The 12,905-nt window shown below is 50.3% G+C and overlaps 1 protein-coding gene across 2 annotated transcripts in view; it reads right to left on the minus strand.

Moving 5' to 3' along the window:
• Positions 1-254: 254 nt before the first annotated feature.
• Positions 255-12,905, minus strand: part of Add2 (adducin 2) — a 104,973-nt gene continuing 92,322 nt past the window's right edge. For both annotated transcript variants that reach the window (XM_052722055.1, XM_052722056.1), the window contains exon 16: positions 255-6,030. In XM_052722055.1, the coding sequence (XP_052578015.1) occupies positions 5,726-6,030 (305 nt within the window). In that variant the 3' untranslated portion in view covers positions 255-5,725. The remainder of the gene's footprint in view (positions 6,031-12,905) is intronic.

The following is a 12,905-nucleotide window of genomic DNA, read 5'->3' on the forward strand; positions in this document are numbered from 1 at the left end:
ATCTGCCTCCATTCTGATCCCCACACCTGCAGGTGCAGGGCGAGCCATCTCAGTGGCTCCATCTTATCTGCTGCAGCTGTGCCAGCCCCACCCAGCATCTCCTCCCACATCAGAACTCAATGGCAATCCTGTGTTCAGCTTTCTACATGTGGAAAAGGTTCTCTGTGTGACCCACATGTCCATACGTGGGCCCCTTTCTGACTTCCTCCTCCAGGAGCCCCAGGTAACCGACAGAGATGGGTCACACACAGTGGGAAGCCAAGCACATCTGGTTTACTAGGGTAAGATCTGTAGGTGAAATAACAGCACACATAGAGAAACCCACGGGCAGAGTCCACCCCAAACACAGTCAGATACCAAAGCAGAAAAAGGCCTTTGGAAAGTTCTCATGAAAATCAAAGGGGAGCTTTGTTGCTCATAGATTCAAACAGAAAACCATATAAAACCAACCCATAAATATATATATTATATATGTATATATATATATAAAATTGCAAAATAAAACCCAGAGCCTAACCATCCAACGGCACGTCAGTGGCTCAATGTGTTAGCATACAGAAAGGCAGAACCGTTTGTGGGGAAGATGTGTGATCTCGGGGGAGGGTGGCATGTCACAGCACAGAGTATTACATGGAATCCCTCTTCAAAACCTCACAGTACTAGGAAAAGCCAAACACAGACAGCCTATGTACAAGGGAAGACAGGAAGTCATACTCTCATGTGACGATTGTCTGACAGACATTTCACCAACACCACCCACAGCATTACTTACAAGACACTGCACTCCCTGGCCAGCCTGGGTTCCCGTGACCCTGCACCCCATGGTACCTGCCTCTCCCACTCTTCTCAGAGAGGGAGGACCCTGGGACTCATCACCTTTAGCAGTTTAAGGAATTTAAGACAGGGAAATCTTGTGGTATGAGTCACCAACACAGTAAGACCCACAGGCACAAGCTGGCATTGAAATGAGGGTCTGGGGCTTCCCCAAACTTATTGCCATCATACAAGGGTCTGTGATGTTTCCCAAGTGAGACCCCCCTGGCTTAGGTCCAGCTGCCACCCTGGTTCATGTTAAAGGGGCCACAAGATGGTTTGCTGAAGGGTGAAGAGTTTAGGTCCTTCCCAACATTCCTTGAGTTTTGGTGATGTCATCTCTACCCAAGAGACAAGGGAGGGATCTTCAGGGTCCAGCCTCGCTCAGGTGCATGGGACAGAGAGGGTGAGGAAGGGGCTGAAGACCTGACTCCCATGGAAGACTCTGCCTTCCCAGGCTAGCCTGCATTTGAGCCCCTCCCACATCATGAGCCCCCTCTGTCTCTGGTCCTAAGTTCTCAAAGTGATGACCCAACTTGTAGAAGAATCTTGAAGACCACTGGCACAAAAGTCAATTTGGCAAAAACCTAATGCAACCCCTATGTAAACGAGGCAGGACATGACTTCCATACTTTCTAGGGACACCCAAATACTGAGTCTTGTCCCTGTGAAAAGAAGCCTACCAGGGCACTGCCAGTGCAAAGATGACCCTTTGTCCACTGAAGGACACCCCACTGTGTGAGATCCCCACAGACTTCTGCACAAGGTGGCTTCCCCAGTAAGGGGCAGAAGGGAGTCAGGAGCCTTGGGAACAGGGCTCTATATGTGACCTCTCATTTCTGACAGGAAGAGCACCTCATCCTGATTAGATAGGGCCCTGGGAAGTAGTCACAGCACTGTGGGGGCCTCTTTACATTGGAAAAAGAGGGTGTGCACACAGAAAACAAATGGACATGTTTCGAGAATTTCAGTTGCTTCTGGACCCTTCCTTTTCATATTAAATCACCTGTTTCAGACCACATGCGGAGCAGGCATAATGGCCTATTAAGCTGTGATGTACCCTATCCCATCCATGGGAATAGAGAGCAGATAACTGGCATTTCACTCAGCTCTCAGGTTTTCTGAATTATATGGGGGTCCTAGAGAGTTCAGTTGGGCTTAGTGATAAGAAATGCTGCAAGAAGCCTCATGGCCTCTCTGGCCACAGCGGATGGTAACTATGCCAAGAGCCCAGGGTATTTGTGGGACCACATGTATAAAATGAGCAAGGGGTGAATGCTTCAATAGTCCTGTTCGGCTATCAAGAACTCATTACATTTGGTTTAGAGCTAAGACATAAAACTCACACCTATGAAAAGGCCTGGCACAGTGGCCTCCAGAGGGCCGTGGTCCTGTCCCTAAGCAAACGTTCCCAAGAAGTCCAAATGTAGCTCTAAACTTTTATACTCAGGGGCCCATGGTTCCTTCAGACATATTTTAGCACTTCTGCTCACATCAACAAGGGCAGTGGCCCTGTTGCCACGTTGCCATCCCACAGGGGCTAGGTTCATGCATAGTCTCCATGATTGGGTGCTCAGAGCAGTGCCTTACAATGGGTTTGTGAGAGACTTGTGGTCCTCATCCATGTCCCTCACATCCTCTGTCCACAGAGCAAGGACTTGATAATTATTACCAAGTGGCATCTGGCTCTTCCAATGGTTTAAGAAGGACCAGACCTTGGGTCGGATGAAAAGAGGCCAGATCCAGGCTGGAGTGCAGTGTGGGGGATGGTCACACAAAACGGGTAGCCCTCACAGATCACAACTGCTCCAAGCATGTGACGTCACGGGAGCCAGGATTGCCTCTGTCCTACTCCTGTACACCTGGGTGTGGAAACAGGTCAAGAAGCCGCTTCACTTTTCCAATCACACTGGTCACACAGTAGCACCAATATACTTCTCAGTAGCAATTACAGGGGCTCAGGGAGAAACAAGCTGATAACTGGTAAACTCTGAGCTTACACACACCCCTCCCCATCAGTTGAACCTTGAAACAACTTTTACACAGAGCCAAAAAAATGCCCTGTCCGGGCTGCACAGTCGTTTCTACAGTCCTCAGAGCTGTGCACGTCCCATCCTTTATGAACAAGGGAAGAAGGAAATAGATGAAATGTCTTTATACTCCCATGATCTCATCCAAAATCAAAATAGGGCCTGAGCTGTGAACCCAGCGTTATTAGCTCGTTGAAATCTTCAGATGTTTTTAATCCCAAAAATTCCATGAGAGGAATTCTAAGCTAGAAACTCACTGGTGCAGTGGGAGAATACAGCAGATCAGGCAGCAGCCTTCCCCACACACTCCCCATTGGGTCACCAAAGGGACTCTACAACACACTTCTATTTATGATTCTACCCTAATTAACAGCCCTCAGTGTCCTGGACATGGTAAAATCCAGGTCTTGCACACTGTCTACAAGTCTTCTTATGACCCAGCCCTGCCCACCTGGGATGTAAACCACTTCTATCACATTTCTCATAATGCTCTGACAATTCCATGTGGCCCAGAAGGACAGAGTGTGGAGTCCTATGCTCTCACATCTGTCCACTTCTGCTGACTTGTTTTTCCCAAGTTTCTGTTTTTAAAACCTAATTCAGCCATCAGTTTTCTGGAAGGCTTCCCTGGGTCCACCCACAGGAGACTGGATGGTCAGTCATTGCTGCCCTGGTTCACCTGTGTACCCTGCCTGCTCTGTATCTTGTCTACATATCGCACATACTCACAGATGAGTGTTTCCTGAACATACAAGGAATAAACAGATGGGTGACTATGAGCTGAACTCATGGCCTTGACCCCAACGGTAACACTCCAGCAAAGCTCTGACATTTTAACCTAAGCAAGCCTCGCTGTCATAAAGGTAATAAAGGGAGCGTGTTGGGCACAGACAATGGACTTCATCCTGAGCACCAGCTCATAAATGCTGCCTCTTCGGGGTTGACACCTCTTATCTTTTTTTTAAGTGTCTGACACAAGTGATAGTTAATGAACATTCAGAGAAAATGAATGAATAAATGTGCGATCTTATTCCTAAGAAGGCGGCTCCTGCAGGAAGACAGAAGTCTGAGCATTCACACACAGGGGCATTGGGTTGTCTATCATTAGACTTGACCCAACCAGGAAGGAAGCAGAACAAAAATGGGACCTGGGCAGCAGTCACAAATCAGCACTGGGTTCTCAGATCTGCTCAAGAGACAGCCAAGTGTGGTGGGATTTCCTGCTGCAGCCAGAGGGCTCAGCTCTCTGTTGTCAGGGGCAGAGATCTCACCACCACCCAATCACCAGCAGCTGACTGCATCACTTAGGGCAACAACAGGTGATCTGTCTAACATCGTGGCAAGTGCTAATGCCACACAGCCAAGACCAGTTGCAGAAATGGCTAATGGACCAAAGCCACTGTCCATTTACCACAGTTGGGAAGAGCTTGGCTCAGATTGACCTGGGTTCAAACCCAGCCTTCAGATCTTGCTCAGCAAGTCAATTGCCCCTGATGGGGTTCAGTTTCCTTACCACGAAAAGGGAGGAATGGGGTATTAAGAGGGCAGAGGGTAAAGCCTGTATGGTGTCTGTAGACAGCAAGTGTGCAAAGTGAAAAGTGAGTCAAGAAATTTCAAAAATACCTTTACAATAATCAGGACAAAAAGAGAAACGCTCTTTGAAGACGCTGTGCTTTAGGAAGATGGATTGTCTTGGAGCCAGAAGTGCTCATTAGTCAACACTACTCCTTGGGAGGATATGGAAAAACGGTGTTGGCACTTAATGTAACAGCTGTGCCTATCACCAAGTCAGGGATGCAAGAGAGTGATGGGGTTGGGAATGCCAGGCATGTCTCTGAAAGCTGGTGAGAGAGAATTAACCCAGAAAGGCTCATTTCTGTCCTTTGCTGGACCTTCAGTCATTCAGAGTTGGGACCCAAAGAGCCAAGGTCAAGGTTCCAAGAGTAAGATGCTCTGGTCTATGGGCTCGGGCTCCTGGGCATGCGGGAAGGCCAAAGGACACCTGGCTGCAAGGCAAGATTGAGGCAGGTGCTGCCCTGCAAACCATGCAAAGCCAAAGTGGCATGTGACCCCTTTGCATAACTCAACACCAGCATGAGATTTAGATGTCCTCAACTTTCTGCCCTGAGCATGAGACTTTTTCTTATGCTATAGTTAGGTTGAATTTTGTAGCCTGTGAGATGTACAATACTGACAGGCCAGGAGCCTAGGCTCTTAGATTGATGGTCCCCTGTCTACTCATTAAGCTGACTTGGCTTGCCCTCTCTCTGTCTGTTCTTAGGTTCTTCCATCCATCACTCAATGGGTTCCATGTCAAAAGCTCAGGATTAGTGTTTGGAAAAGTACAAGCTAGCCATCAGCCTGGGGATCAGAGATTAATTTCTATTGTGGGGAGGGGAAGCAGGTCAGTTTGCCTGGTTACTTTGAGCAGGGAAAGGGACCCAAAATGGAAGAGAGAAGCATGGCTTCTTGCTGTGGAGACAGTTCCATCAGCAAGAGGCAGGATTCCTGGGAAGAGATGGACCTTACTCAGAGGAAGCCTTGGCCTATGAGCATTCATGACCATGCCCGGTGCTTGGCCTTCCTGCCCTGGGCTCAGGCTGGCAGGTGGTGTCCTAACAAAGGCAGCCCAGGACTAGGCAGTGTTGAACAGAGGACAGAGCATAACCATGGGAGTCAGGAAGCTCAAATCTAGGGTGGGCTCTGCCACCAACTAACTGTGACTGTGGGCAGGACACCTGGCTGCTCTGGGAAGGCTGGCTCTAAGCTCCCCTCTGAGTGTGATCCCAGGTCCTTCTCTATCCCTCACTGGCCCTGTGCTCCAGGGGCAGAGTTGGGAGAAGGGCAGGGAAGGAGGGCAGGGATGCAGCAGGAGCCACTGATCAGGATTCCACCTTCTCCTTCTTCTTGCTCTTCTTCAGGAAGGAGGGGGTTCGGAATTTCTTTTTCTTTTTGGAGGGTGACTTGGAGGGCGAGCCCTCTGGGGACAAGGGGCCGCTCGTAACTGACTCGGTTTTGTCCTTCTGGCTGTCACCATCAGTGTCAGCGTTGGTGGTCATCTGGCCCAGTCCTTTGCTGAGGACCTCTTCTGCACTCGGCTCCTCCTCCTTCCCGTTAACCACCACCCCTTCCGGTTTCGCTGGCTCGGGCTCTGTGGTGGCTTCACCATCTTCTGTCTTCTTGGCATCTAGGAAAAGACCAGAAGACCCAACCTATAAGATTTCATGCAGGCAAGTGTTCTAGGGGAGTTCTGGAGCCAGGGGTGGGCAGGCTGGCTTGAGGTGGGAGCAAGGATCCTGGAACAGAGGAAGGATGGAGTTCTCGCCTTACACCACCTGCCTTGGGGAACACACCCTGGGCAGGTGGAACTCTGGGTTCCTGTCTACACATTGAAATACATGTTGGTTTCTGAACAAGCATTTAAATTCAGGTACTGAGTGAGAATGAGGAGGCGTGCCCAAGGGAGGAGAGAAGCCGTGGACTGCATGTCCTGGCCGTCTCAGTGGAAGCATTGTGGTAAGCAGCCCCATGGCACCAATCAAAACATGATGATCACAGATCTTCATACCTATGCAGCAGCAGGGAACTTGGGAAGCAGTGTCTTCCCAGGGGGCAGAGAGGAGAAACAGGAAGGACCCAACGTTTCCATAATAGAATCTGTAGCCCAAGGGGGTCCTTCCATTTTAGTGGCTACCAGGGCTCAGGTCTCTGGGATCACTAGGATCCATACTCAAGCGCAGCATGCTTAGATCCCAGGCACTTAAGTCCCCAGCTGTCCTTTCTCCCCAACTACGCAGGCTTTGAAACTCCTGTGTACAAGATCTGGTCCCACTGCCTGGATGCCTCCCAAACAGATCAAGCCAATCAACTGTCTCACCCATTCGGAGGGCCTGATCCAGTGTGGACCCCTCAGCCATTGGTTCATAGTTCATGTGTTTCCATTCATTTGGCTATTTGTCCCTGTGCTTTATCCAACCTTGGTCTCAACAATTCTCGCTCATATAAACCCTCCTCATTCTCATTGATTGGACTCCCAGAGATCCACCCAGGGCCTAGATCTTGTGCTCATTGCATGAGTTGGCTGTTTGAAACCTGGGGCCTATGCAGGATTGTTTGGCTTGGCCTGGGAGGAGGGGACTAGACCTACCTGGACTGAGTCTACCAGGTTGACCTCAGTCTGTGGGGAAGGCTTTGCCCTGGAGGAGATGGGAATGGGGGGGGGGGGGCGTTGGGGGGAAGGTGAGGGGGACGGGAGGGGGGAGAACAAGGGAATCCGTGACCGATATGTAGAACTGAATTGTATTGCAAAATAAATTAAAATAAATTAAAAAAAAAAGAAAAAAAAAACAAAAAAAAAAAAACAAAAAAAACAAAAAAAAAAAAAAAGAAACTCCTGTGTAAAGAGGAAGGAGGGAAACTAACGCCCACCACAGACACTGAAATGCAGAAAGTGCCTTAAAGACTGCCTGGCTCCCTCTTCCCCATTTCACTGCTCAGAACAGAGAGCTATACAAGAGCAGGCTCAGGACCTGACTTCTGCCCCCACGTGCTTCCCATCCGTGGGTTGAGAGGCCTGCCGGTGTGTGTACAAGGGTACTGCGTATGCTGAGCACTGCTGTGTGGTGTGTGAGAGGTGAGCACTTGAGTGTGATGTAGATTGTGTATGTGTGCATGTGCGTGATGTGTGTGTATGTGTGTGATGTGTGTGTGTGTGTGATGTGTGTGTGCATGTGCGTGTGTGTGTGCGTGTGCGTGTGATGTGTGTGTGCGTGTGTGTGTGTGTGTGTGCGTGTGTGTGCGCGTGTGTGTGTGCGCGTGTGTGTGGTGGGATTGTGGGTACCTTTGAGTTGGAGCACCACCCTCAGAAGGATTGGCACATGCTCTGCTATGTAGGAATGTAAGCAGAGGGGAAGGGGAAGCCACGCTGCAAAGTGACTTGTGCCTACAATCTGGGTGGATGGGGGATGGGGGTGAGTTTGGGGCAGTCAGAACAGGCTGGCTCAACAACCTGGCGAGCTCTTACAGTGAGGCCTCTCGTTCCTTCTCAATCCGGCATGCCAAAGTTCTTCCAGGCCTGCCTGAGCCTGGGTTCCCTTTTAGTATGGGAGACTGGCTGATGCTTCCCATTCATTCCACTTTGCAGACTGGAGCCTGTCAACACCTGCAGTCTTGACTCCTGCAACCTGAGCTCTGTCTCCTCACCTCCGTGTGTATTCCCACAGCTGTCAACTGGCAGCACACCGCAATGCCTCACATCCGTTGGGACATGGTCCTCTCCTCACTCTCTGTCTCCCTCCACCTTCCACTCGGTCTTATCCACCACCACTCCCTTGACCCTTCCCTGTCACCTGTCCCCTGTCTGGGGAGGGCCCCTCTCTCCTCTCTGTGTCCCCAAACCTAACCTCATACAATAGATCTGTTTGAATGTTTGGTCTTCTTCAATGTCTTTCCTGACCTCACCCCCACTTCCAGGTGGAACTTCTATCCTTCTGCCTCCACCATAGAAACTTCTAGCCCCAACTTTGAGGTGATCACACATGTCTATCCGAGTATATCATCTCCCCACTCTGCACAGGAAGAGGGCGAGGCTGTGCTGATTATGTGCCCAGCTCCTGGAAGGCACCCAAAGAGCATCTATGGACCACAGATGGCAGACTGCATGAGTGCACAGGTGAACGTGGAAACTGAATGCGTCACACACTGTTACCTTGTTCACCTCATCCTCCATCATGTCCACCCCAGTGCGAGTCTTCCAAGTCAAGATGGACCCACACATGCAAACACACCCCTCCCAAGTGTTACCCTTTGTCCTCTGGTTCCTTCTCCTTCTCTTCCTCCCTCCCTCCCTCCTTCTCTCCTTCTCTTCCTCCCTCCCTACCTCTCTCCCTCCATCCCTCCTTCCCTCCCTCCTTCCCTCTCTCCCTCCCTGACTCTCCAGCCTCCCACTCTTTTGCAGTTCCACAGCAAAAGCCTCATTTGAGTGACACACTATTTCTCAAGCTCCAGCATGGCTATCATCCCCTAAGATGATTCTCACTGTCTGCTAGAGGAGCTCTGCTTTCTGCTCAAACTGTCATTTGCTGCCCTCATGGTGACTCATGGCCTCCCTGTCATTCTGTCCTTCCCCCAGGCACCTGTCCGTGTCTCTTCAGCCATACCAACCAGCCTACAGATCCAGCCCTTGGTGTGTGTGTGCTGTCTTAAGACCGCAACGTTAACAGAGCATGCCCAGTGTACCCACCACCACAGGGACAGAGACGACTGGAGAGCTAGCTAGAGAGGTGGGGCAGGCTTCAGATAGAAGCAGGTAATGAGCTCCTGGGAAACACCAAGGACTGCCTCTAAGAGCAACCCCCCACCCCCGCCCTGTGTGAGCAGCTCCAGAAGATGAGGTTAAAGAGCAGCTGAGAGAGAACCCAGGAGACAGGTGCAGTAGGAGCTCATGTTTGCTTGAGTGGGGTGCTTGGGGTGCTCAGGGAATAGGGGACACTTGGAGGAGGGAGAAGGGACAGATGCTATGAAGTTGTGAGTTCTGTCTAAAGAGGATGACCGGGAAGATCTATTCCTTGCCACCCCAGCCTCCAACCACTTTATCTCTACCTGTGGCCCTGTGATGGTTTTGTGTTGGTTTAGCTGAGTTAAGGAATAGTGGGTTAAGAGCTGCTAAAACATTTCTTTATCTACTCTATCAACATGGCTGGGTGTCAGCCAGCCCATCAAGGGCCCAACAGAACCAGCAGGTGATGGGAGAACTCCCTCGACTTGGGCTAGGATAGCTATGTTCTGCTTCAACAATGTTCCAATTCTCAGAGCTCTGGCTGAGGGTGAAGAAAACTGCCAGATTCCCTGGTTCACAGCTTACGCACCCTATGGTGTGATGATGCAGCCTCCATAGTCCCATAAAGCAATGTCTTTCCTTCCAAATCTGTATGTGTCCCACCGGCTCTGATTCTCTGGAGAGCCTCACTTCGGTCCCCTTCCAGGAATGTCCACTCCTCTAGCTTCCTGGCCTCCACCCCAGCACAGCCCACCTCACTCCTGCCCACAGTCCAAGTCCACATCTCCCCAAAGTTGGGCTCCATTACACTCTGTCTGTGCAGCTTCCCCTGAGATCGACAACTACCTTGCCCTCCTCTGAGCCCGATGCCGAGTGCCCGTTTTACATTGCCATGTGCCATCTTTGTTCTCCATTCAGAACATGAACTCTCTCTCGTTTCTATGTGGCCATCTTCTGGTCAGCAGCAACATGGTTGAAGCTTTCTCTGTGTGAGGCCAGATGCCGGTTCCACAGAAGATACCTGGCCTCTTCAGGAACATGCTCATCTCTCCACCCTGGGTTAGACACATGACTGCTGGCCTGGCCTGAACTCAGACAGCAACAGCAAAGGGAGATAAGGGGATGGCCTGGAACTGGGTTTGGGGAGGTGCTTCTCAACTCAACACCAGCCAGACTGGCCTATATTCCAGTGCATGCAGGACTGGTGACTGCCATGCATGGTTTATATTTCCCTAATGAAAAGAATGCTCTTCACCATTGCATGCAGAAGCCAAAGAAAGGCTCATTAAAGGTTGGGAAAAAGTATTATTCATGATCATTGCTGACGCAGTGCCAGGGTATCGTGCTGGCCCACGAGGCACCCAAAGCACAGAGCAGGGAGCAGAGAGCTGGCAAGCAGAAGAGCCTGGTGAGGCTCTGTGAGCAGGAGCCTGGCCAGCAGAGCTCTGCACCAGTTTCTGTCCTCATTTAAATTCCAGAACATCGGGGTTTGAAAGAGTGGTCCAGATTCAACTTGTGCAAATGCAGCCCTTCTCCATGTTAGGCCCTGAAGCAGACAGTGGGTCACAAAGTGTGTGTGTGTGTGTGTGTGTGTGTGTGTGTGTGTGTGTGTGTGTCTGTGTGTCTGTGTCTGTGTCTGTGTGTGTCTGTGTCTGTGTGTGTCTGTGTCTGTCTGTGTGTGTGTGTATAAATGTGTGTTTTTTGCCTCACAGGTTAGGCAAGTGCCCTACCATTGAGCCGCATCCCCACCTCTCTAAATTTCTGTTTTTATCAAGTCATCAGGCCATTTTGACAAAAAAAAGACCATTGGCTGTACATTGGGACATTGGGGTTCAGAATTCGCTCCTTTTACTGGCTCACCTTGGCTGAGACTCCAAGTTCCCCCAGTACTGGATATACTGTTGGCATGTGGGACAGTCAGACCCTAGTGTGCAGAGCCTCTTGGTGTTGACAGGCTCGTGCAGGCCCTGTTGGCTCCATGACTTCTGGTAGCAATTAGATGCAGGAAGTGCTGCAGGGCTGGGCTTAAGCCAAAGACCTAAGAAGGTCTAGAAACTTCTGCCTGACAGCTTTGGGAGACATAGGCCCCCATGGATAAAGTCCAATGACACCAATGGAAAATGTGGAGGGTAGGAAGAGTGAGAGTGGACCACAGAGACAGAGACCAATTCAGCCGTCCCAGGGTCTCTGTTGAGCCCTGCTTCTCCCTGTCCCCACCATGGTGCCAGCGGGGTGTGTGTGTGTGTGTGTGTGTGTGTGTGTGTGTGTGTGTGTGTACTGTCTTGGAAGTCCTGGACTAGCCGTGCTCACAGCTGATTGTGTGTGGTCTTGGCTGATATCACACAGGGCTGCAGATCTATTAAGCTAAGCCCAGTCAACTCCAGTCAGTTCACAGAAGAACTAGCTCCCTGAGGACCATGATTGGATAGTGATCTGATGCTACAGAGCTAACCTGCCCAGGTCTTGGAGGCTAACAGAATCAATGACTAATAAGTTCCTACAATTCAAAGAGCACAGTCCTTAATAAGAATGGATTGATGTGAGCACATTGCAAAATCGCTAATTTTCTCCTAACGCACACTCACTCTCTCTCGGAGGCCCACAGCTAATGTCAGCTGTCTTCCTCGATGGATCTCCATTTTACTTATTGAGTCAGGGTCTCTAATTGAACCCAGAGCTCACCGATTGGCTAGACCAGCTCTGGGGGTTTGCTCTGGGGCTCCTCTGCCTTTGTCTCTTGAGTTCTGGGATTACAGGGCCTGCCACGCCTGGTTGGATTTCATGTTTGTTCAGCAAGCACTTAGATCCATTGTTGCCATTTCCCCAGCCCTCTGAAGTGCTTTGAGTGGCGTGTTTGAAATAATGGATTAATCTGTGAACATCTGACATGAAACGGGAGCTAGTTCTTTGCAGCTCAGTCCGTGAGGGCTGCGGTCAGTACGAATAGCATCAGTCAGGGTCTAGTGAAAGAGAGGAAGTGTCATGGTGAGCAGATGTGGAGGAGGAGAGGCCGATGGAGCAAGATTCAGATTCCAGAACATGATGCGGACTGACATTGGGAAACTCAGCAGGAGAGGACCTGGAGCACAGTGACAGATGGTGGAAACAGTCACCCTTCATCTGATGGATAGGACACATGTGGGAACACAGCTACCATGCCGGAGTCCATCCTGCCTGCTCCGAGGACCTGGTCCAGACCACACAGCCCCACCGCACTGCGGCTCCCACCTACATCATGCTGTGTCAAGGTAGCCATGCTCCTAGCTGTCTGTGGCAATAAAGCATCTTTAGAGAAAACTATAGCTGTTGTTATTCTACAACCCAAAGTGCAATGGGCCCCATGAAGGGGGAAGATTTGGACCAGAGAGAACCAGAGCTCTGGTCATAGTGAGTGTGGTACACAATGGTGAGTGGATGGCGGTTCCAGCCATCTGTAGTGGTATTTGCTCCACCCATGACCTTGGGCTATATGGTGGCGGAAGGAGGCGGTGCTTCTTGTCATTGTAGGATTGTACATGACCTCTTAAAGGAAAGGGAGAAGGGTCATGAGCCCTTCTCCCTGCTTTCTGCCTTCTGGTGTGATCGAACTGCCAGGTGGATTTGCTCCCGGTTAGATCAGAGGATGACTTCAGCTGTCTACTTGGTTCTGTATTCATGAGTGTATTTTCTCAATTTATCCTAATAAATTTCCCTAATACTTCTTAAGCAGACCCCGTGGATTTCTCACATTATCCATCCACACTCTTCCTGTTTTCTGTCCTTCTCAGGAGCTGACAAGAATCCCC

Source organism: Peromyscus californicus, unplaced genomic scaffold (genome assembly GCF_007827085.1).
Source record: "Peromyscus californicus insignis strain IS unplaced genomic scaffold, ASM782708v3 Scaffold_6__1_contigs__length_162567912, whole genome shotgun sequence".
NCBI classification, from domain to species: Eukaryota; Metazoa; Chordata; class Mammalia; order Rodentia; family Cricetidae; genus Peromyscus; species Peromyscus californicus.